The sequence below is a fragment of the Garra rufa genome, chromosome 5, assembly GCF_049309525.1.
Source record: "Garra rufa chromosome 5, GarRuf1.0, whole genome shotgun sequence".
Lineage (NCBI taxonomy): Eukaryota > Metazoa > Chordata > Actinopteri > Cypriniformes > Cyprinidae > Garra > Garra rufa.
In genome coordinates, this window is record NC_133365.1 from 13,375,347 (window position 1) to 13,400,936 (window position 25,590).

Here is a 25,590-nt window from a genome sequence, read left to right on the forward strand (position 1 = left end):
ACAGCCTCAATTTCTCTCCGATTGTATTGATGCATTTAATGGACGTTTCCTAGAGTGGTACTGAACAGGAAAAGGAGAGAAGAATGAGCTCTCGGTGGCAAAGGTTACTTTAAAAAGCCACATATGAGGCTTTCAGTAGCTGAAAGGTGGGATGTTTGGCAGTGAGAGTGAATGCTGTGAGATGCCTGAGCGGTTATGACTGTATTGCTGAGGAGGGAGGGGATGATAGCTGGTGATGAAGAAGGGAGAGTGAGTGCTTGGTAACAGGATTCTTGACAGCTTAAATGCCTGCGACTGCATTGGTGTGAAGAATCATCACATAATGGTCCCATTTCCATTTCCCAGAGTAGGTGATTCTTATCAAAGATTCAGTCTCTCAGAGCATAATACCACTTTTACTGAGGAGCCCTTGACTTGTTAAATATTTAAGTTCAAACAGCTAAACAAAGTATGAAATTGTGTAGCTTTACTGTCTGCAAGTTAAGCATTTGTGGAGTAATGTTAATTTTAATACAAAAATAAATAAAGAAATAAAATGCAATTGTCTTGGATCTTGTTTTCTTAAAAACAACGAGGTTAGGCAACTGGAAGTAAATGGGGCCAATATTTTGAGGATTTAAAAGCATAAATGTGAAGGTTATCATTTAAAAACCTATTTCACATTTAATCACTTTCACAGTCATTTTAGGATTTATGACATTACAGTGTAATTATACAGAGTTGGATATACTACTGTTGAAAACTTTGGAGTTTATAAGATTTTTTAAATGTTTTTAAAAGACGTCTGTTATAGTTCTAGTTAAATTTATTTTTGTAATTTATTCCTGTGAATTTTCAGCATCATTACTCCAGTCTTCCATGTCACATGATGCTTCAGAAATTAGTCTACTATGCTGATTTTGTGTGCATTAATGATAAAAATACATTTCTTATTAATAGGAAACACTTCTTATTATTATCAATGATAAAAAAAAAAACAGTTACATTTAAATATTTAATTAAATATCTAATGCTTAATATTCTTGTGGAAACCATGATACATTTTTTTAGGATTCTTTGATGAATAGAAAGTTACAGCATTTAATTAAAATAAAATATCTTTACTGTCACACTGATTTAATATGTCTTTGCTGAATAAAACAAAAACAACTCTTACTGACCCCAAACATTTGAGTGGTAGTGTAATTTTACACATAAAAAATAGTAAGTGATTTTCTTTTGGCTAATTTTGGTAATATTGAAGCATTGAATATTGAAATATTGAGTTTTTTAACATTTATGCATTGTCCCCAACTACTTTCATCATACTGTAAGTGCCTCACTGTAATATTTTTATTTTATTTATTCATTTTTCTTTGGAGATTTCTTTGGGGTTTTAGTGGTAATCAACATTAAGCCACAAATACTATCCACTGAGCTTTTTTAATTCCAAAAAAGTTCAGTCTGTTGTTGATTTATAATGTTCTGTTAACTAAAAATATATTTTTTTTAGTAGTGAACTATTTATCGATCTCGACTTTCTCTGCTTCACCGTTTCAGCTAAAATGGTTTCGATTATGAAGGAGCGGATTCAGTTTTTCTAATCAGCACTTTGGAAGGTAGATGAAGATTGGTGGTATTTTTGTCTTTTACTGGCTGGCCAGGGTATTTTAAAGGGTTTTTTAAAGGTAGACTACAGACCAACCCTGTGAGTGGGTGCCATGGTCGTAAAAGAAATGATTTCCGTCTTCTAGCCATATACTGCCATCAGGGAAATATCTTGATAAGACGGCTAGATGATGGATGTCTGCTCCATTGACGTATCTCAGGTTTATGAGCACCACGCTTAATAGGAGCCATTCCTGTTTCTACCGGCAGGCACCTGGCCTCTCCTGGACTCAGGGCAAGTCATCAGAAAGTTGGACAGAGCAGACAATGGAAAAGTGAATTGTAGCATATTAGAGAGGAATAGTTTCCGACTGAGTTTTCCTCAAACAGAAGTCAGTAGGGGGGAAATGACATGGCATGACGAAACGTCCTCAGGTTTGCATTATTTCTCTCGGGTTGTTAGAAAAGGTCCATCTGATCAGTCCTCGATTCACCTCGCTGCCCATCAAATTCCAGTTTCCACTCCTGAATACATCATTAAGGAAAAACATGCACACTCACCACAACACACCTCAAAGGAAAGAAAGAAACAAGAACGCTTCATGAGTCACGAATCACTACATGTGGGATTTGAACCAACAACCTCCTGATCTCAAGCACAAATCATTAAAAACCACATCACACTGCCACAACTTCGACATTCGCCAAAAGGAAATACCACATTGAGTCAGCACAGCCCAGTATAGCTGTAGCTGTGACAGCATGGTTTTGAAAACAAAAAAATCTTCCCAATTATATTTTGTCATAGTGGTTTAAAGGTCAAGAGCCAAATTTGTTGAGAATTGGGCAAATTCTTGAAGAAGTAGCTCCCAAACTATGCTAAGAGCATGGAGTGTTAGCACCACTGGAATGGTTCTCTTTAATAGGCTGAAGTATTGTCGTGATAAATTGGTTGAGATTTATAAATAGGGCATTGCTGGAATTCTCATAACCCAAAACAGAATCCTGGATTATCTTGAATATTTGCAGGTCAGTGTCATTGATTGGATAAATGCGGCCGAATGCAGTCTGCCAAATAAACACAACTCTGTAAACGGTTCTACTGGTTTCCATTGGTCAGGAGAGCAATAATAAGAGTACTAGTGAATGCAGTAGCTGTCATAGCAGCTTTGGTGCTCAACCCCTAATGATGAAGTAATGGCTTGTCCTCATGTCAGGATGCATTCAGAGTGGCAGCTTTTAAAAAAATGTCAAAAGTAGGAATTTTCTTTTAATGAAATGAAAGTGACTATTACTCAGGGAGCCAAAGAAATCAGCAACAGCACAAGTGGCATTACAGGCTTGTTTGATGAAATGTCTCAATTTTAAAAACCGATATAATAGCACTGATGCCCTGTACTGTCGAGATAATGGTTTTAGATATGATGTGCCTGAAGGCACCGCATGGAGATTTCCCAAGTCGCCGTGTGTCTGCTCATGATATAGCAAGCCTATAAGTTAAATATATGGTCACTCAAATGCTATTTGAATCAAATACTTTAATACAAAGACTTTAATTTCATCAATAGACTCAAATCCTCCCAACAGCAATATCTGTTATTACATTTCCATACAAAAAACAGCAATATTTATTGAAACAAGGCAGTACTGTTATTTAGTGGTATTTAAAGACCTTCAATGAATGACATCCTTGAGTTAAATCTTATATGACTTGTCATTTTTGTTATGAGTGTCATTACTTTTGATTGTATTGCACAAGAGGGAATTTTCCAGATTAGTTTTTCTTCTCATGTGTCTAGCATACACACTGCTGTTAAAAAGTTTGCCGTCAGTAAGTTTTTTTTTTATGTTTTTGAAAGAAGCTTCTTATGTTCATAAAGGCTGTGTTTATTTAGTCAAAAAATAAAGTGAAAACACACTGTAAAAAATTTTTTTTTTTCTGTAAAAAATTATTTTCTTAACCCAAATGCTGGGTTCAGCTAGCCTGGCAAGCCAGACCCACATAAATGTAGGGTCTGGGCACTCTCCATAGACAGGGCTCAACCGGAGGGGTGGGATAAACGGTTGTCTTTCAAACTCCTCTCCACGCAATAGGATTGCGCTACAACCAATCAGAGACTTAGTCGGTCAGGTGACGTAGTCAGAGCGACGAAGATTTTTAACAAAAATCAGTGCACTGTGCAGTCTGTCAGCTAAATAATAGACATAGATGGGCACTAAACCTTTAAAAGTAAACAAAAACATGCACAGACAAATCCAAATTACACCCTGCGGCTCGTGACGATACATTGATGTCCTAAGACACGAAACGATCGGTTTTTGCAAGAAAATGAACAGTATTTATATAATTTTCTTTTTACCTTTGATACAAACCCACGTCTGTCATGAGCACGAGTTTAGCATATCTATGATTCGACTCGTCACATGTGAACGCGCTTTGATGTAGTATACGCAAACACCGAAAGGGGAAATATGTAAAAAAAAAGTCCAGGATGAGTTTGCGCAAGCAAACGTAATCTTTTTCAGCTTTAAATGGGTTTGAACAACCAGGACAAGCGCAAGTAATTACCATTTTGAATAGCCGCTATATCCACAATCTCTTGTGCTGTGTAAACAATGAGTGTCGTATACACGCCACAGATCGCTTCCGGTGTTTGCGTATTCTACACCACAGCGCGTTCAGATGTAACGAGCTCCTGCTCAGGACACATGGACGTGGCTGTGTATCAAAAGTAAAAAAATATATAAATACTGTTCAGTTTTCCACGCTTAATTCACGGAACCAGGAATTCATGTCTGACTGAACTTATGGTCGCAGTTCAGTCGTCATCATGTTAAGCCCGCCCACCGACTCGTGATTGGCCCGGTACATCTTGGATTTTTCGGAAATTTAAGTGAATTGAGAGTAACTAGACTGACCTTAGAAGCAAATGTAATTTGCTGCCGCTAGGGGCGCGTCTAGATTCTAGGCTAGGGTTCAGCCTGCTTATTAGGTTGTTTTTAATATTTTACCCAGGTGCTGGCTAGTTTTTCTGGACTCTAAAAATGCTTGGCTATAGTTTTTACCACAAATGCTGGGTTCAGCTCGATGGGTCATTTTTACTAGGTTAGTTTTAATATTTTTTTACCCAGTTGCTGTGTAGTTTTTCTGTGATTAGGCTGCTGGGTCATTTTTAATGGATTTTTTTCCCACCCAACCGCTGGGACAGAACCTGTCTCAGACGAAACAACCCAGCTGCTGAGTTACAATCGAAGCGTAGGCTTTTTGCGTACTCTACAGGTGAGAGCGGTTCTCAACGTCACCGATTTGGTGCACTTCAGCAGTTAAATAAAGGTTTGTATACATTTTATTTCATTTAAACAGACTTTACTGTGCTGCAAATTGTATTACTTTACTTTATGCAACGTGCAAAGAAGAGATGTCAGTCAGCTGCTTAGCAGCGTTTTTTTCGCATGATGGAAACACCTTTTGCCTTTAATTTAATTTGATTAAAAGTTAAAATATGTTCTCTAATCTCTGTACGGTGTTTATGGGCAGGTTATGCAGTCAGTCAGCTATAATTGAAACGTGAGGCAGCGTTTTGAGATTCATAGTAGCCCCGGCGAACAGCAGCCCATCACTGGCTAAGATTTAGCCGACACACCGGAACGAGAATTAGCACTATTTTGGTGAAAAGTGATTACGAAGAACGGTTAAATACGCTTAAACTAAAATGCCTCTTTTTAAATGTTACATTCTTTTTCATTTCAAAAATGCTTGTTTAACAATTTTAAATGTATGTAATATTATAAACTACGCTGTATTTACCCAGATAAATTCAATTTGTCTCATGTTTTTGTCCATGGGTGTTCTTGCTTAACAAGAAATATTCATCTTTTGATTATTGTTGTTGCCTCTATAATTCTGTGTGTGATTTTTAATTCCCAGCCTATTTTAAGTCAGCAATAAAATAATTTTTTAACAAACTAACTTAAAAAGATCCAGCATGTTGGGTAATAACATTCAACCCAGCATGTGGTCTGTCCAGTATTTACCCAGCGCTGGCTTGCCAAATGACCCAAGTTGGGTTGTTTTTAACCCAGCATTTTTTATTTATTTATTTTATTTATCTCAACTATTATTTAAAAAATACTATATGAATGGTTTAAAATGAATCCAAAATAGGTTGTAAATTAAAGATCAGATGCATAATTACACTAAAAAAACAAATGCTGGGTTAAAAACAACCCAACTAGGGTTATTTGACAACCCAGCACTGGGTAAATATTGGACAGAACACATGCTGGGTTATTTAGACTCAGCTGGTTGGGTTTAATGTTTTTACCCAAAATGCTGGGTTGTTTTATTTAAGTCAGCTGTTGTTTAGAAAACATTATATTGCTGGCTTAAATAGGCTGAAAATTACAAACCACACAGAATTATAGAGGCAACAGCAATAATCAAAAGATAAACATTTATTATTAAGCAAGAACACTCATGGACAAAAATAAAAGACAAATTTAATTTAAAAGTAGCATTTTAATTTAAGTGTATTCAAACAATTAAATAATGTTAATTCTCATGTCTGTGAAATCTAAGCCGGTAATGGGCTGCTGTTCACTGGGGGAATATGAACCTCAGACTGGTACCTCGCATTTCAATCGTAGCCGAAAGATGTCGTGACAGACTCCATAACCTACTAATTAAAAAACAGTACTAAGAGTAGAGAACATATTTTAACATCAAATTAAGTTAAATTCAGTATTATAATGAATAAAATCAGTTTTTTTCCATTGTGCGAAACGACCGCTGCTGACACCGCTGACATATTGTCCTTGTATGTTGCACTGCGTAAAAAAAAAATAAAATAAAAATTACAGCACAGAAAAGACTTTATAAATGAAATAAAATGTATACAAACTTTTATTCTGCTGAAGAAGTGCACCAAAATGGCGGTGCTGTGAAACTTTTTTTTTTTTTTTGGAAGGAAGCAAAAACTCAGCAGCTGGGTTGCTTCATCAGAGACATAATAACCCAATAAAAATGACCCAGCAGCTTAGTTACAGAAAAACTACCCAACACCTGGGTAAAAAAATATTTAAAATAACCCAATAAAATGACCCAACAAGCTGAATCCAGCGTTTGGGTTAAAAAAATAACCCAGCATTTTTTAGAGTGCAGAAACACTACCCAAAAATAAAAATATTAAAAACAACCCAATTAAATGACCTAACAGGATGAACCCAGCATTTGGGTTAAAAAAAGTCATTTTAAGCTAGACATATGTGACCCTGGACCACAAAACCAGTCTTTATAGCAATAGCCAAAAATACATCGTATGGGTCAAAATTATCGATTTTTTTTATGCCAAAAATCATTAGCATATTAAGTAAAGATCATGTTCCATGAAGATATTTTGTAAATTGTCTACCATAAGTATATAAAAACTTGATTTTTGATTAGTAATATGCATTGCTAAGAACTTCATTTGGACAACTTTCAAGGCGATTTTCTCAATATTTTGATTTTTTTGCACCCTCAGATTCCAGGTTTTCAAATAGTTGTATCTCAGACAAACATTGTCCTATTTTAACAAAAAATATATATCAATGGAAAGCTTATTTACTCAGCTTTCAGATGACGTAAGAGTCTCAATTTCGACAAATTTACACTTATTACTGGTTTTGTGGTCATATAGTCATTTTTAAACAATAGTTCAGTTAAATAAAACTGACCAGAAGTTTGGTTTAACCTGCTAGGTCGAAACAACCCAGTTGCTGAGTTTGTCCGTATTTCACCCAGCAGTGGGTTTTTCAGAGTGTATTATTAATTTATGTTGAAAACAGTTGTGTTGCTTAATACTTTTGTGGAAACTGTGACATATTTATAGCATTCTTTCATAAATAGAAAGTTCAAATGCAAGTTTCTCCCTCTCTCTCTCTTTCTTTTGTTCAATTACTGACTTACAGAACCCATACTTTTGAATGGTAATTAGCATAAATAGTTTTTTTAACCTCCCTGAATTTTTGGACATGTTTAATTGTAATTGGTTTAGCCGTTTTGGCAGCTTTTCTGACATGCACACATACACAGAGTCCCCTCAGCTCATGAGTTTGTCCTCAAGCAGACATGTACGGCTGACAGAAAGCCAAGAGGTGAGAGCTGAGCCAGTGTGTTGGGCTAATGAGCTGCAGTAAAGGCCAGAGGATGGGAAAAGTGTGTGTGTGTTTGCGTGTCAGGAAGCCCACCCTTTGTGAAGGTGAGTCTGTATGTGTGTGTGTGTGTGTTGAATTGTTCCCCCCTCCGGCTCTGAGTGGCTCTCATGGACAGTTTGAGGTCAAGCCGGACTCAGGCCTGCCGTCAGGTCTTAAGTGATTTCTGCAGGAACCAAGTGCTCGTTGCTCCCGAGGTAATTACGTCCTTCAAGTCTGAAGGCAGCCTGTGAATGTACCGGGTCCCTCAGAAGACATTTTAAAAACAAAGCCTGACAAACAAAAAAATGTCAGCCTCGGAAGACAAACAAAATAACATATTTGTAATTAGTAAACAGGACTAGAATATTGCAAACAGAATGTGAATTGGATAGCATTTCAAAATTCAGTACAGGAAAATCAATTGTTGCAAGACATGCAGATAATGTTGCAAATTACCCTTTGAAGATTATCTTAACTTCTTATTTTACAATGGGACTAGAACCAACATGATTAAATAGCAAATTTTAAACCTGTGACATTCGCATTACTGCTTTAAAAAGCTATTTTTTAACCAACGCTTTTTTTATTCGTGATTATATTGTACAATAGCCTTGCAATAATAAAGCTGCATTAGTAGTGTTTATTATGTGTCCCTTTTCTCTAATAAAGTGCAAAAGTAAGAGGAAAAGTTCCAAGTTTATGTAATGGGTTAGGAGTAGTCAGAGGCTCTTATCAATTTACAAACATTTTCACGCACTGCTTAGATAACGACACTATTGGGATACTTGCCATAGAGATTAAGTACTTATGTGCGGCTAACGTCTTTCTTAGTGCTTTGGGAAGCCAGCCTGATTCTAATGGCACTGCAGTTGAAAGACTTTGCCGTTAAAAGACTTTTCCCTTTTTATACTCCATTGACTAAAGATGAAAAGTTGAAAAAAGTTCAGAGTGCTGTCACATGAAAAGATCTGAAACGGATCCAAATAACCGGACCCCATCAGCTTTAAAGGAGCGCAGAGACACAGAGTGTTTTTTTATCCGATTTACCTCGATTTTCCTCCCATCTGGGTGTCATTCTTCCTTCCTTGTTCTTCAATTTATTAAGCTCTTTGTGCTTCCCTGAATTAGATGTAATTCAGCCATTGTACTCTGGCAGCATAAAATGCTTTCAGTTTGGCCGGTGTTTAAGCATAGTCAATTAAACTAAATGTGCTACCTAATTTTACGCTTATATTGATGCTTTGTATAGTTTTATTGATGTTTAAACATTATCACAAGAGTGGTGATATTTGAGAAAACAACACAATTGTGAGTGTGATACTGTCTTTAAACAGCAGTTCAGTAAATATGAAGTAAAGCAATAGAATTAGAAAAATGCTGGAAAACTAAAGAATTTGTGGGACCTGTGGGATTTTTCTGAAGAACAGCAAGCGGTTTAACTGTTCAGGACAAACAAGGGACTCTTGAACAACAATCACTAAACAAAAAAACAAAGCTGTAGATCATTCAGGTAAGAACACAGTATTAAGAATCAAGGGGATGTAAACTTCTGAATGGTCATTTTATAAATTATTTTCTTTTTTTATGGATGTTTAAACATTATCACAAGAGTGGTGATATTTGAGAAAACAACACAATTGTGAGTGTGATACTGTCTTTAAACAGCAGTTCAGTAAATATGAAGTAAAGCAATAGAATTTGTGCTTTGTTACTTTTGATGTGAAACAAAGTCTCAGATTTCAAATTCTGTCCAATTTATTATAGTTTTCAAAAAATAAATTCCACTTTGGCGCTGTTTAATGCGGAATGACAGATTGCTGGCGCGAAGCACACGTGAACTGATCATCTTCTCGGCTTTAATGCCAGTTTCAGCACAAAATAAATATGAATGAACATCTAAAGTTATGTTAAAAGAAAGATTGCAACTTACAGAAATCCGTATCCTGCCTCATGTAATCACTTAATGAGTTTTTTAACCGTGGAAAGACATCTGTATAACAGCTTGTAAACAATACAGTCAAAAGTTTACATCCCCCTTTCAGAATCTGCAAAATAGTAATAATTTTATCAAAATAAGAGGGATCATACTAAATGCATGTTGTTTATTTAGTACTGACCTGAATATGATATTTCACAAAATTTCAAATGATGTTTACATATAGTCCACAAGAGAAAAGAATAGCTGTTATAAAACTGAAAGTTATAAAACTGACCCTGTTTTAAAGTTTACATACCCTTGATTCTTAATACTGTGTGTTGCCTGAGTGATCCACACCATGTTTTTTGTTTAGTGATAGTTGTTCATGAGTCCCTTGTTTGTCCTGAACAGTTAAACTGCCTGCTGTTCTTCTGTTCTCCTTCAGGTCCCACAAATTCTTTGGTTTTTCAGCATTTTTGTGTATTTGAACCCTTTCCAACAATGATTGTATGCTTTTGAGATCCATCTTTTCACACCGAGGACAACTGAGGGACTCATATGCAACTATTACAGAAGGTTTAAATGCTCACTGATGCTTCAGAAGGAAAAACTATTAAGAGCCGGGGATGAAAACTTTTGAACAGAATAGAGATGTGTACATTTTTCTTATTTTGCCTAAATATCGTATTTTTTCATTTAGTACTGCCCTTCAGATGCTACAGAAGGTAGTTACATCTTTCCCAGAAGACAAAATAATTTTAAATTTCAAATTTCAAATTTCAAATTCAAAGTATTTAATGCATGGGTTTTCCTTTTTAAAACATCAGTGAACGTTTGAACCTTTTGTAATAGTTGCATACGAGTCCCTCAGTTGTCCTCAGTGTGAAAAGATGGATCTCAAAATCATACAGTCATTGTTGGAAAGGGTTCAAATGCAAAAAAAATGCTGGAAAACCAAAGAATTTGTGGGACCTGAAGGATTTTTCTGAAGAACAGTAGGCGGTTTAACTGTTCAGGACAAACAAGGGACTCTTGAACAACAATCACTAAACAAAAAAACAAAGCTGTGGATCATTCAGGTAAGAACACAGTATTAAGAATCAAGGGGATGTAAACTTCTGAATGGTCATTTTTATAAATTCAACTATTATTTTCTTTTGTGGACTGTGTGTAAACATGTTTTATGTGAAATATCTTATTCAGGTTATTATTAAATCAACAATACCATGCATTTTGTATGATTCCTCTTATTTTGCTAAAATAATTAACATTTTGCAGATTCTGAAAGGAAGATGTAACCTTTTGACCTTGTATGTCACGTAATGTCACATTTACCTCAGAAGAAAAACATTCTGTGACCATATGTGTGTTAGTCAGCTAGAAAAATTAACTATAGAGAGAAGCATTTGCCAAATTAATGCAGCATATAACATATTCATGATCATTTTTACTGTTCTTCAATGTTTAATTTAGGTTTGAATAAATCTGTCAAGTTTTTATGACAGCCACCATTTAAATGTTAAATGTTCAATATATAATTATGTAATTGTACCTTTATTATAAAAACTTTGAGTGACATTAGGTATTACATTTAAAATTAAGGCGTTTGTATACAAATCAGTTAATTGTAATCTTAAATATTAGTAATGTATTACCAACTGACTCTCATGTATAGTTTACAGTCTGTATGTCCAAAATAATTAACATCGAATTGAATCAAATCAGAAATCGAATCTTGAATTTTACGTCAAAACCCAGTTCTACTCTCTATTTGCTAAATGCATCGTAATAATCTTATGTGAACAACTCATCCATGCATATGTTTAATGCTTAACAGATTCCTCATTCAGATCTGCCTCCATCCAGTCAACAACTGACAACTTGAACCATATATATATATTTTTTTATTTGTTTATTTTTTGATGATCTATTTCACTTGGATGTATGTCATAATACAAAACTAAAGATCTGTTGCTACATCCGACTTAATTACGACTTAAGTAATCAGGTTGTGTTCTGGTATAAGAGGATGTCTTTCATTGGTCCCTTTACCAAGTATCCTGTTTCCAAACAGCTAGGAAGCTTTAAAACCTTTAAGAAAAAAAATGCGTTCTATCCTAATTATTGGCAGAATATTCATTGTTAACAGCAAATGCTGCTCATCATTGCTTTTCCTACTGTTGCAATCAATTCTTTCCACTCATCAGGTGTTACCCTGTCTAATGAATGCCAATACTGCGGTAGCTGTGGCTTTTACATTTGACAGCTGATGTGTCAACCGTTTTGTGGTCACTACAGTTTTGAAATACATGGAGGAAACTTTTGCGGGCTGTTAATTTTCAAACCGTCTTGAATGACAGCCAAGAGCTGCCCTGAGTGAACCCAGCTGGTCATCTGTCATTGTTAAAAACTTACATCCCTGATTGGGGTCTGGTCTGAGGCCAGCTCAACACAGGTGCTTGGCACAGCATTGACATTAAAGCACTCCACGCTGAATATCGAGCAAGAGAGAAGCCAGGAAATTTCAGTTGCTGTTGTACTGATTACTAAAAACACAGGCTCGATAAAAGCCTGTGGTTGAGACACTCTTGGTTCATTTAGATTACATGGTTGCAGACAATCCTGTGTCACAGACAGTGGCTCTTATTCTTTATTGTCTATTTTCTACAGCTGTCAGGCCTTATGCAGGAAGAGACAATGCCATAGATTTACAGTGACACACTAGATATTACAAATGTGAATAGTATAGAAATTCTCAGGGTGTGGTTATTTTCTATGTATTTAATTTTATATTATAATGTGTATATATAATGTGTGTGTGTACAGTCCACTACCAATTAAAAGTTTTTGAACAGTAAGATTTTTATTGTTTGTAAAATAAGTCTCTCCTGCTTACCAAGCCTCCATTAATTTGATACAAAATACAGCAAAAGCAGTAATATTGTGAAATATTTTTACTATTTAAAATAACTGCTTTCTATTTGAATATGTTTAAAAATGTAATTTATTTCTGTGATCAAAGCTACATTTTCAGTGTCACATGATCCTTCAGAAATCATTCTAATATGCTGATTTGTTGTTCAAGAAACAATAATATTAATAATATTATTAATAATATTTAAAACATTTGAGTTTGAGAAGAAATTATAGCAATTAATACTTTTATTTAGCAAGGATGCTTTAAATTGATCAAAAATAATGATAAAGACATTTATAATGTTACAAAAGATTTCTATTTCAGATAAATGCTGTTCTTCTGAACGTTCTATTCATCAAAGAAACCTGAAAAATTACACTAAGTGTTGTCAACATTAATAATAATAATAATAATAATAATAATAATAATAATAAATGTTAATTGAGCAGCAAATCAGAATATTAGAATGGTACCAGAACCATTTGACTGCAGTAATGATGCTAAAAAAATCAGCTTTAAAATCACAGGAATAAAAGACATTATAAAATGTATTCAGTAACACTTTACAATAAGGTTCATTAGTTAAACATTAGTTAATGTATCAACTAACATGAACTAACCATGAGCAATACATTTGTTACTGTATTTACTAATCTTTATTAACATTAGTTAACGGAAATACAGTTGTTCATTGTTTGTTCATGTTAGTTCACACTGCATTAACTAATGTTAACAAAATTTTATTAGTATTAGTAAATGTTGAAATTAACATTAACAAAGATTAATAAATGCTGTATAAGTGCAGTTCATTCTTAGTTCATGTTAACTAATGTGGTTAACTAATGTTAACTAATGGACCTTATTGTAAAGTGTTACCGTGTATTCAAACAGAAACTGTTATTTTAAATAGTAAAAATATTTCAAAATTGTCCAGTTTTTGCTATACTTTGGATCAGATAAATCCTTCTTTTAAAAAAAAGAGTAAACATTTTTCTGTTCAAAAACGTTTGACTGATATATACACTGCCTGGGCCAAAAAAAATCACCATTTTTTAACTGATGCAGTGCATAGACTTTTACTTTTACAGTGCAGAGATCTCGAAAAACCAATGTATATGGTTTCTTTGGGGTTAGATGGCACCAAGAACATGTCATTAAATTATTAACTTATCTCATGACTGTCCGACTGCTTGCTGTCGTAAAATGTAATGAATAACTCTGATTAGTCAGAGAACATGATACTTTGCTTCAAAGTGTTATTTTCCCTCTCTCTCTCACACACAATTTATGAATGTGAGAGAGATCACTAATTTGCCTCATGTCCTGGATTCTCTTATTCATCAGGCCTCTCTGTATTATTTATGAACGGGGTGAAAGGCAAGGGCGAACATCTTTATTTTCAGATGTCTGTGGATAAGGGGGCTTGCTGTGGGAGATGATTGGCCTTTCGCTCAGCTACAAAGAACCTCGTTTCCTTTGATATTCCTATGAAATTATCACATCTCCAACAGTTATATCACAGCCCTCTCCTTTGCCTGCCAAACCCTCATTTGACCTGCTTTGTGTCACCCACTGTCTGTGTTTCAAAGTAACTTGTTAATTAACTTTGATGTTCACTTATCTTTAACAGGATTCAAACCTATTTTGTATTTTTTTCCCTCTCCAGTCTTCAGTGAAAGGAGAGAACATTACGATCTTTGGCTGCCTGAATCATGGGATGCCCCTGTCTCTTCACGACAACACATCAGTCTCATGTGAATCTGGTAAGACAGTCTATGATTTAATCTAAGACGAAGCTCTTTAAGTCTCATATGTAGTATGTTTAATATCTTCACCGTCACATTTTGTAATATTGTTTGCAATTTTAAAGGATTAGTTCACTTCCAGAATAAAAAAATCCTGATACTTTACTCAACCTAATGCCATCCCAGAGTTTTTTTTTTCTTCAGTCAAAAATGACATTAAAGTTTTTGAGGAGAACATTCCAGGATTTTTCTCCGTATAGTGAACTTCAATGGGGATTAACAGGTTGAAGGTCCAAATTGCAGTTTCAGTGCAGCTTTAAAGGGCTCTACATGAACTTATCTAGTGATACAATCTGTCTTTTTCATAATTTTTAAAAAAAAATGTATACTTTTTAACCACAAATGCTCATCTTCACGCATTACGTAATCATGCATGTGTGACAGAGATGGAAGTACAAACCCAGTGTTTCAAACGTGCACAGAAAGTCAAACGCCCTTTCCAAAAAAAATAAAACAACAATGTCGGACAATTTTTAAGTTGGAGGAGATTACTTTTCCAACGTGAAGTCATGGATGCAGAGTTAGTGCACAATGAGCATTTGTGGTTAAAAAGTGTATATATATATATATATTTTTTTTTTTTTTTTTTTTTTTTTTTGGAAAATGACTGATCATTTTGCTACATAAGACTGTTATTCTTTGGCTGGGATAGTGTAGAGCCTTAAAGCTGCATTGAAACTTGGACCTTCAACCTGTTGGCTTCCATTAAAGTCCATTATATAGAGAAAAATCCTGGAATGTTTTCCTTAAAAACCTTAATTTCTTTTCAACTGAAGACAGAAAGACATGACAATCTTATATATATTATTTAGTAAATATAATCACATTAAATTTGATTAAATTCTATTCAAATATTTTTTTAATATATATTTATATGTACTATAGTGTGATTTTTAGTGAAAAACTGTTGAAAATCTGTTACCATATTTTTTTGCAATGGATTTTCTTTATTTTAAAGTGCAGAGAAAAAGTGTAAGGGCAGGCAATGTTTAAATTTATTTCTGGTTGTCTTTTAAATTGCTTTGGGCCAGTGCCCTTTGCTGTAATGTTCATGAAGACAACTCAAGTTCCCTAGGGCTTTGATCCAAAATCATGACAATAAAAACAATGAAGTGCCTTTTTTGGAAACAATTCAGGTGAAACAAAGAAAGATGTCTCTATTTCTATGCAAATGCAACATAAATTGCATCGCGTGGTTGCAGGTGAGATGGTAAACTTGCTTCTACCACATGAATTTTCTTTTATGGTCCATTTTATGGTTGAGCACATCACTCAGATATGCACTTTCCAGGGGTTTCTTTAGAACGCTCACAATAACAATTGTGAGTTCAGTCATGGCTAATGGTGGCACTAGGTTTTGTTTTGTCCTTTACCTGTTTGTGTGCTTTTTTTTTTATCAGAATCAGTTTCAGGATTTCATCTCTCCATAAACACCACCACAAATATCACCAAGCTGAGGATTCCCTATCCGCAGACGGGCACGTGGTATCTGAGTCTGCGATCCCTGTGTGCCACTGAACACGGGTGAGCACATTTGCATGTCTTTCTGTTTGTGTTTCTGCACTAAATTATCAGACTGCAGTTGCTGAGAAAAGGATGGAAAATATTCATAGCACTCCATGTATTTACCTTCATCATTTAGCAAGTGCAGTAGTAGCGGCACGTGAGCTGCTCTGCTACAGTACTTGTGAAGCAATTCATAAATTCACTTTTATGTTGACCTAGACTCTCGTAACCTTTCTTTATCTCATTTAAAATGAAAATGAATTCTGACAGTGAGAGTTCATGTTAAGTTTGATATCTTCATTTTCAAATTGCACACAGAGGCTGTACAGTATGCATTTTCACACTACACGCTTTACGATGCCATAGAAGAACCATTTTGTCTAAATGGTTCCACAAAGAACTTTTAACTTTTGAAGAACCTTTCTGTTTCACAAAAGGTTCTTTTTGGCGAAACAAGGTTCTTCAGATTATAAAAAGGTAAGAAAGAGATGGTTCTTTAAAAACCTTTGACTGAATGGATCTTTGTGGAACCAAAAATGATTCTTCTATGGCATCGCTGTGAAGAACCTTTTAAAGCACCTTTATTTTTAAGAGTATACCATAGAAATCACAGCATATCTGCTTTTCTTTTTGAATCAGTTTTAACTTTCATATATTTACATCCCATATTGTCCTGAAAGATTAGTTCACTTCCATAATTTACTCACTCATCCAAGATGTTCATGTCTTTCTTCAGTCGACAAGAAATTAAGGTTTTTGAGGAAAACATTCCAGGATTTTTCTCCACATAGTGGACTTCAATGGGAGCCAGTGGGTTGAAGGTCCAAATTGCAGTGTCAAAGCAGCGATTTACTACCCTGGAAATCCAGAGGTCTCTCGAGAGCACAATTTGAATTGTCTCTGCAAGACACTCTGGTATCGAGCAATGATGCACGTTACTGCATTACGTAAGCAGTTCTGGGAACCAATCAATTCGGTGTATCTGATGTAGGCGGGCCAGAGGCGAGCTAAGCTGATGACGACAGCGCTGCGACATCCGGAATCATTTAGTAAACTATTGAAAGTTGGCTACAGATGAACACCAGTTGTCTGAAACTGCTTTGGCCGCTACAATGAACGAGTTAGACTTGGCTTTTCATATAAAAGAGGAACAGAAAACCGCGCTCTAATCGTTCCTTCGCAAGAAGGACGTTTTTGCTGTTTTGCCGACTGGATACGGCAAGAATTTAATCTATCAGTTCACACCGTGTATTGTTGTGATTGATCGTGGCGTTATCCAATTGCGTGCAGTGAGAGTTTCAAATGCATGCTTGGTGCCGCCCCTTGAGTTAGGTCCTTTTCATTGCTCGATGCCAGACCCTTAATCTTAATAGATTAGGGTCTGGATTTTTTCCAGGCTAGCGATTTACACAATCCCAGCTAAATGATTGGTAATTTTCTAAAAAATAAAAATAAAAATGTATATATTTTTTTTAACCACAAATGCTTGTCTTAAGCTAGCTCTGCGATGCACATTAACACTTCATGCATTGTATAATCACATTGAAAGGTCACGTGTTGTTCGTTTTTTGTCTGTGTACTTTGGTTCAGAAAGGTAGTGTAGGCGAAAAACTCCATCTGATTTTCTCCTTCAACTTTAAAATAATCTGACATTTTTTTGTAAAGGGTGTTTGAATTTCTTTGACTGGGTCAGGGCTTTTGACTACATCACAACCTTTCCAATGTGACTATGTAAAGCGTGAGGTCAAGCTAGTGCAAGATGAGCATTTGTGGTTAAAAAGTATATCAATTTTACTTTTTTAGAAAATGACAGACCGTTTTGCTAGATAAGACCCTAGGATTGTGTAGAGCCCTTTGAAGCTGCATTGAAACTCCAATTTAGACCTTCAACCCACTGATCCCCACTGAAGTCCACTACATGGAGTAAACTAGAATGTTTTCCTTTTTTTTTGACTGAAGAAAAAGACTTTGCTGCTTTGTATTTTCAGTAAAGGTACAATAAATAGGACTGAGGAGTTCAACCTCAAAAAAGGACACAAAAGCACCATAAAAATATCGTAAAAGTGATCTATGCAACTATAATTCTTTTGAAGCCATACTATAGCTGGGTGTAAGAAACACAGAAGATAACATCTCTAATTTTGGGCTGTTTCTCAACCCTAAAAGCGTCAATCCCCATTTGTTGTAACTGCATGGAAAAAAGGTTTTCAGAATTCTTAGAATTCACAGAATGTTCTGTAAATTCTTGGTGATTTTCCTGAAAGCTTATTTTCTACTTGTCACTTCTTTCATATCATCTCTATGTTCTTGTGTAGGTTTGAGATGTGTACTAATGTAACAGCTGAGGTGTACCTTCGCTCTTACCTGACCCCCTGCATCAATGACTGTGGCACCTATGGACAGTGCAAACTCCTGCGCACCAACAACTACCTGTATGCTGCATGCGAGTGTAAAGCAGGTAAGCACTCAAAGCCTTTCGGGTAACACTTTATAATAAGGTATTTTTTGATAAGGTATTTTTTGTAACATTATACATATTTTTACTGGTACTTTTGATCAATTAAATTGTAAATAAGTAACTTAAAACTTTTGAAAGGTAGTTTTTTTTCTTTTGATTTGTTTTTTTCAAGAATCAACTCTACACTTGCCATGTTTGATGTATTAGATGCAATTATGTGTCATATATCAAAAGTGGTGCAGATCTCCCCCAGCAGTCCTTAGAAGTAGCATGCTGGACCAATTTCGGTTCCTACACTTATAATGTGACACGAAAAACACCTTGAAACTTTATCTTTCAGGAAAATGAAGGAGCAAGAATTTTGTGTCATTTAACTAAGTGAACAAGTCTATGCCTTCCTCCCCAGGGTGTTATCACCCTTGTGGTTAATATGATGATAATCACAGTAATATTTTATAATTCCATTTATTATCTCTCTCCTCTACTGTCAGATGCCAATCAAAGTTAATTGGCACGTTAAATGGTTCAATTACACATGTGCCAATCATGTCGCTGTATAACTATGAGATCACAAATCAAGTGGTTTTTAATTAGAGGACATTTGATGATCCTGAGAAATATGCTAATCACAACCTCTCAATTACAGCGCCATTATAAAGCTCTGGTGCCTCGTTTTCCCCTCTCCCCCTGGATTCCTACCCATAGTTTCTTTTGTCATTAGCATAGACAAATTTACCCTTTTAATGAATGTTTTCTGGCAAACAGCTGAGCGCTCTGATACAGCACGCATGCAAAGCTCTTCTCTGTTCTCGAGTGTCTGGTAAAGCTCAATTGACCGTCTTTGTCGACACTCAGCGAGACTTCAATCACTACATGCCTTTGAGGATTTTTGTTTGTGGTTGGGCTAATTAAGGCTTCGTAATCAGAAAGATTTGTGGTATGCTTTCTGCCATTTTCTATGAGAGGTTAGAGGTGCAGTACATCTATTTCCTTCATGGTGTTTATATAACAGTAGGCCGCCTGAATCCAATCTATATTTATGAAGCTGTTTACAACAGCTGACAGATGAGGAACAGACTGTGTGTGTGAACAACGAAGAAAGTACATGTGTATTTCTGTGATGCTTTTTTCCCTTTGTTAGCTTTACATGCATTGCCAATGTGTGTGTTTTATTTTATTTATTTATTTATTTCACTACCTTTTCAAAAATGTGCGGTTGGTACGTTTTTTTCAATGTTTTACAAGAAGTCTCAAATGCTCACCGAGGCTGCAATTATTTGGTCAAAAATACAGTAAAAACATTAATATTGTGAAATATTATTACAATTTAAACCAACAGTTTTCTGTTTAAATATATTTTAAAATGTAATTTATTCCTGTGCTGCAAAGCTGAATTTTCAGCAGCCATTACTCCAGTATTCAGTGTCACGTGATCCTTTAGAAATGATTCTAATATGTTGATTTGCTGCTCAAGAAACATTTCTGATCATTATCAAAGTCAAAACCACAAACTTTTGACCAGTAGTGTACTTACTTGTAAAGAGATAATGGTTCCAGAAATTCAAATTAGGTCGTCATTTACTCACCGTCTTGTCATTCCAAACCTGTATAACTTTCTTCTGTAGAAAATTTCTTTTAAAAGAAATTTTGAACACATTTTTCACACTCATTTCCACGTAATTACAGTGAACTGGGACTAAAGCTTTCAAAATTTACACTTAAAACTGCATCTTTCAGGAACATTTGGATTCCAACATCCAAGACCATTTTGGTTAATAATGCTTGTGTGCTTTTCTAGGTTGGGATGGATGGGGTTGCACAGATAACACCGAGGCTTACTCATACGGCTTCCAGCTGCTCTCAACTCTCCTTCTGTGCCTCAGCAACCTGATGTTCGTCCCACCTGTGACCATCGCTATCCGCAGTCATTACCTGCTGGAGGCATCTGTCTATATTTTCACCATGTTCTTTTCTACTGTGAGTTTGAAGGCCTGGTTTAAACCAAACATCAAAAACATATCCCCAAATTTGGGCTAGTATAAACATTTAAAGGTCCACAGAAGTGCTTTAAAACACACAGCGTTATTCTATGTGTTGACGTAATTTCAACTGAAACAGGAAGACAGGGTGGGACATATCAAGCAGTCCCACCCCCTGTTTTAAATAGCCAATTGCATTTTATATCACAGCTTGGGACAGAGCCTTTAAGCCACATTTGATAGTGTATGGCATCCACAATCTCATCCATATCGCTATAAAATACATAATTGTGTGTAGAGTTCAAATGGGTCCGATTTTTTTTCAGATTGTGTGCGCACTCCGGTGGTTCATGTGGCACAGCTTAAAACAAGGCTTCTTTCGCCCCAATGGAAAGCATATTTACACTGCCTAAATCGTTCCCAATCCCCTTTATAGTTCACTATGTACAATTTCAGCCACAGCTTCAGTCTCTATTTATAGTGTAGGGGCGGGACACTTAGGAATCTAGAGAGCATTTGATTGAACAGAAAGTATGATGAGAAACTTAAGTGCAGGTTGATGTCATCAAAATTGTTAAGGTTATTAGAGAGTTCAGGTTTTGAATGCTTATATCTTGTAATTGCAAATTTTGCCATTGTTTTGAAACACACTAGCTTATAGATAACCCTAAGGCTAACATAATTATATGAAAAGCCAAAAAAACTTGTGATTTCATGGGGACTTTAAATTGCTGGCTGCTTGATGACATACTCTGTAGGTATGAATCTCCTAAAATGAAATGAAAAGATACAGTGCCTTGCAAAAGTATTCATACCCCTTCATTTTTTTTTCACATTTTGTTTTGTTGAAGCATTATGTTAAACTGCTTTAAATTACTTTTTTTCCCACATCAATCTACATCTCATACACCATAATGACAAAGCACAAAACAGGTTTGTAACAACTTTGCAAATTTATTAGAAAAAAAAACTGAAAAGATCCTGTTGCATAAGTATTCATACCCTTTTCTGGGACACTCGAAATTTAGCTCAGGAGCATTCATATTGCCTCTAGATGTTACTTTGAGCGAAGTTAAAGTGTGGAAATTCATTTGAATGAGTATGATTTAGAAAGGCACACACCTCTCAGAAAAGGTCTAACAGCTGAAAATGCAAAAGTCCTGAGGTCAAGATAACTGCCTGTAGAGCTCAGTGACAGACTTGCGTTAAGGCAATGATCTAGGGAAGAGTTCAGAAAAAAATCTGCTGCATTGAATGTTCACAGAAGCATGTAGCCTCCATTATCCATAATGGAAGAGGATTGGAACAACTAGGATTCTAGAAAATGTCTGCCAGCCCCCATCCAAGCTGACAGAGCTTGAGAGGTGAAAAGGTGAGGCAAAGAATGGCAGATAATTGACAAATGCAGATGTGCAAAGCTTGTCACATCATACCCAAAAAGACTTGAGGCTGTAAAGGTGCTAAAGGAGTTAAGGGTATGAATACTTATGGAATGTACTTATTTCAGTGTTTTATTTTTAATAAATTTGTAAAATTTGCAAATCTGGTTTTTGCTTTGTCATTATTATGGTGTATGGAGTGTAAATTGATGTGGGGAAAAACTAATTTAAAGCAGTTTAACATAATGCTGCAACAAAACAAAATGTGAAAAAAATGAAGGGGTATGAATACTTTTGCAAGGCACTGTATGTACAACTTACAAAAATACTAAAATAACTTTAAGAAATAATTCCAACTCTAAATTCTGCTTGGATATTTTTGAAGCCATGGTAACTTGTAAATGAACTTAATGGACCAGTCAGATAGAAGAACTGGAACTAATGTATAATTTATATTTTATACTAGATTTGCATTCAGTTTTGTTCCAGTTTTAACCGGACATGCCTAATTAATGTATTAAGAATCTCCTTCTGTACTCTCAAACCCATCGTGAGTCCTAATTCAGCATATCAGTGGCAGCTGAAGTATGGAGATTATAGTTAGGAACCAGTGACATGTCAGAGTGTCATATTTTATTCATGCTTCCTCTGACCTTTTGTTTTCTTCTTTCACCCCTCATCAGTTTTATCATGCCTGTGACCAGCCAGGCATTGTGGTCTTCTGCATCATGGAGTACGACGTGCTGCAGTTCTGTGACTTCCTCGGCTCGCTCATGTCTGTATGGGTCACTGTCATCGCTATGGCCAGACTCAAATCCATTATCAAACAGGTAAAAATCACTCAGTTGCGAACACTCAGTTTTTATAAACCTTGTGGTTTTTCCACTTTGTGCTCTCAAGTGTTTTTTGTACAATTGGCTAACATTCAGTGAGCTAAAAAAATATGAATGTATTTGCATTGAATAAAGAAAAAAAGTTTAAACCTATATTGCCATTCAAAAGTTTGGGGTCAGTACAATTTTTTAAGCAGAATTGTATAGTATCATAAATGATTTTTATCTCAAATAAATACTGTTCTGATAAACTTTCTATTTATTAAAGAATGCTGACATTAAATATTAATGGATTAGTTCACTCCTGAATTAAAATTTCTTGATGGTTTACTCACCATCCAAGATGTTCATGTTTTTTTTTCTTTGTAAAAAAAAAATTAAGGTTTTTGAGGAAACGCTCCAGGATTTTCCCATTTAGTGGTCTTCAATGGGGATCAAGGGGTTGAAGGTCCAAATTGTAGTTTCAGTGTAGCTTCAAAAGGCTCTACATAAGGGTCTTATCTAGCTAAATGATCTGTCATTTTCAAAAAGAAATAACATGTTTTATACTTTTTAACCACAAATTCAAGTGATGTGTGTCTACAACTTCACTCACGTGTGGTTAGTTCGTGAAAAGATAGGGTATTTTCTCCTTCAACTTCAACAAAGATGAGCATTTGTGGTTAAAAAGTATATACACATTTTTTTTTAGAAAATGACAGATCATTTTGCTACATAAGACCCTTATTCCTTGGCTGAGATCGTGTAAAGTACTTTGAAGCTGTATTGAAATTTGGATCTTCAACCCGTTGATATCCTGGAATGTTTTACAGTATTTTCAACTGAAGAAAGAAAGATATGAACATCTTGGATGACATCAGGCTGAGTAAATTATCAGAAAATTTTATTTAAGAAGCACATTTAATTTTTTAAATATTTCACAGTATTAATGTTTTTTTACAGTTTGATTTATTAAAAAAAAAAATGCAGCCTTGAGGAGCATAAAAGACCTCTTTAAAAACTTTAAAAGGCTTACCGACCTCAGCGTTTTTAAAAGTATTGTACTGTACATGTCCAAAGTTGTCTTTTAGGGCCGCTGTATAAAAGAACCACAATCTGATAGTTAAAATTACATATGAAGACACTGAGGCCCAGAAATGCTGGATATTTCTTGTGTCATCAATTTCTATAAATTCATTTTGTGTGATTCATAGAGGCCAGTAGTTTTTCATGGACTTTATTGCCAAGAAAAGAGCTTTCCAAGATGTGCAAGAGAGCAGAAATTTTGTCCACCTCAGTAAAGCGCTTACACAGAGTGTAAATATACGAATGTCAGCAGTCTGTCATGTGCTGTCATAATGATGGTGACATTTCGCTGTGGAGCAGAGTAAATATAGGTGGACACTTTCAGGTGTGTGTATGTGCACAGAGGGAAAGAGTGAGATTTTAGGAAAGGAGTGTGGGGAGAAAGACAGTAGGAATGTGAGTAACTTCATGTGTGAGTAATTTAGAATCAGAGAAATAAAGTGAGAGGACTGCTGTTTGTGATAGAAGCGTCTAATGGAAGGAACAAGAAAAAATAGCTCTCCTCTACGGAGAAGGTTTCTATATGCGTTAGGTGATTGCGTGTGCGCGCCTGTGAATGTGTTTTGCTGAGTGCTGCAGTTTGCAGACACTAATCAAATCACCCATGTCACAACAGTACTGAACTTTAGGAGGGAAGGAAAGAGAGCGAGAGAGACATTTTTAGCACCACCTCCTTACTTACAGTCAGTCTGGCAGAGGGTGGCCAATGCAAGATGGTCCTAATTGGACTGGGGATTCACTATTGCCTCTAGACATGATGATTTGTCGATGTTTGGACTAATATTTTTCCTTTTACCACTCTCCTACTAGGTGCTGTACTTGCTGGGGGCGATGGCTCTGTCAATGGCCTTACAGCTGGACCGTCATGGCCTGTGGAACCTGCTGGGCCCCAGTCTTTTTGCTTTAGGCATCATGGCCATTGCCTGGGTAAGTAGTATTATGCACATGCATCGATTCCATGTGTTTAGGGCTGTAATGCATCCTTATTAAATGTTTAATATATCAATAAAACATGCCAGAATGGATTTCAGTTACACTAGACGTGGCTCAGAGCATAAAGAATTGACAGATGTTGAAGTTGTGGTTGCAACACAAAGGCATTGTTGATTGTCACATCTTCTAAACGTACATCTACTGAAACTACTGGCGTAAACCAGCAAATAGTCTGGTTTTAAGTTGGTCTTAGCTGGTCTTCCAGCCTGCCCAAGCAGGTCTTTAGATAGTATAACCCTAACTGGACAGCCAGTTGGTCTTCCAGCTGGTCTAGTCTGCCTTCTCCTTGGCCATGCAGGTTTTACAGGATTGGTTCACTCTTGAAATTAAGGTTTTTGAGGAAAACATTCCAGAATTTTTCTCCATATAGTGGACTTCAATGATGGCCAATGGTTTGAAGGTCCAAATTGTAGTTACAATGCAGCTTCAAAGAGCTCTACATGATCCCAGCTAAGGAATAAGGGTTTTATCTAGGGAAAAGATTGGTGATTTTCTAAAGACTTCACACATTTTGTAATCATGTCGGGCGGTTAGTTCTTCATCTGTGTACTCCTGTTCAGAAAGGTAGAGTGGGATGAAAACTTGAACTTTAAAATCATCCAAACATTGTTTTACCTTTTTTGTAAAGGGCGTTTGACTTTTTTTTGCACATTCACTTTGTTAACACTGGGTCAATGCTTCCGCCTACGTCTAGCGTGATCTTTTTGACGTGATTATGTAAGTCGAGCTATTGCAAAATGAGGATTTAAGGTTAAAAAGTATATACATTTTCATTTTTTACAGAAAATGACAGATTGCTTCTCTAAATAAAATCCTTATTTCTCGGCTGGGATCATGTAGAGCCCTTTGAAGCCGCATTTAAAGTGCAATTTGGACCTTCAATTGATTCCCACTGAAGTCCACTATATGGAGAAAAATCCTGGAATGTTTTCCTCATAACCTTAATTTCTTTCCGACTGAAGAAAGACAAACGTGA

At 35.7% G+C, this 25,590-nt stretch overlaps 1 protein-coding gene across 1 annotated transcript in view; it reads left to right on the forward strand.

Moving 5' to 3' along the window:
• Positions 1-25,590, forward strand: part of tmem8b (transmembrane protein 8B) — a 183,651-nt gene that overhangs the window by 146,137 nt on the left and 11,924 nt on the right. Inside the window, exons 7-12 of the mRNA XM_073840667.1 lie at positions 14,263-14,359; positions 15,802-15,925; positions 18,223-18,365; positions 20,164-20,342; positions 22,407-22,553; positions 24,432-24,548. Coding sequence (XP_073696768.1) covers positions 14,263-14,359; positions 15,802-15,925; positions 18,223-18,365; positions 20,164-20,342; positions 22,407-22,553; positions 24,432-24,548 — 807 coding nt within the window. The remainder of the gene's footprint in view (positions 1-14,262; positions 14,360-15,801; positions 15,926-18,222; positions 18,366-20,163; positions 20,343-22,406; positions 22,554-24,431; positions 24,549-25,590) is intronic.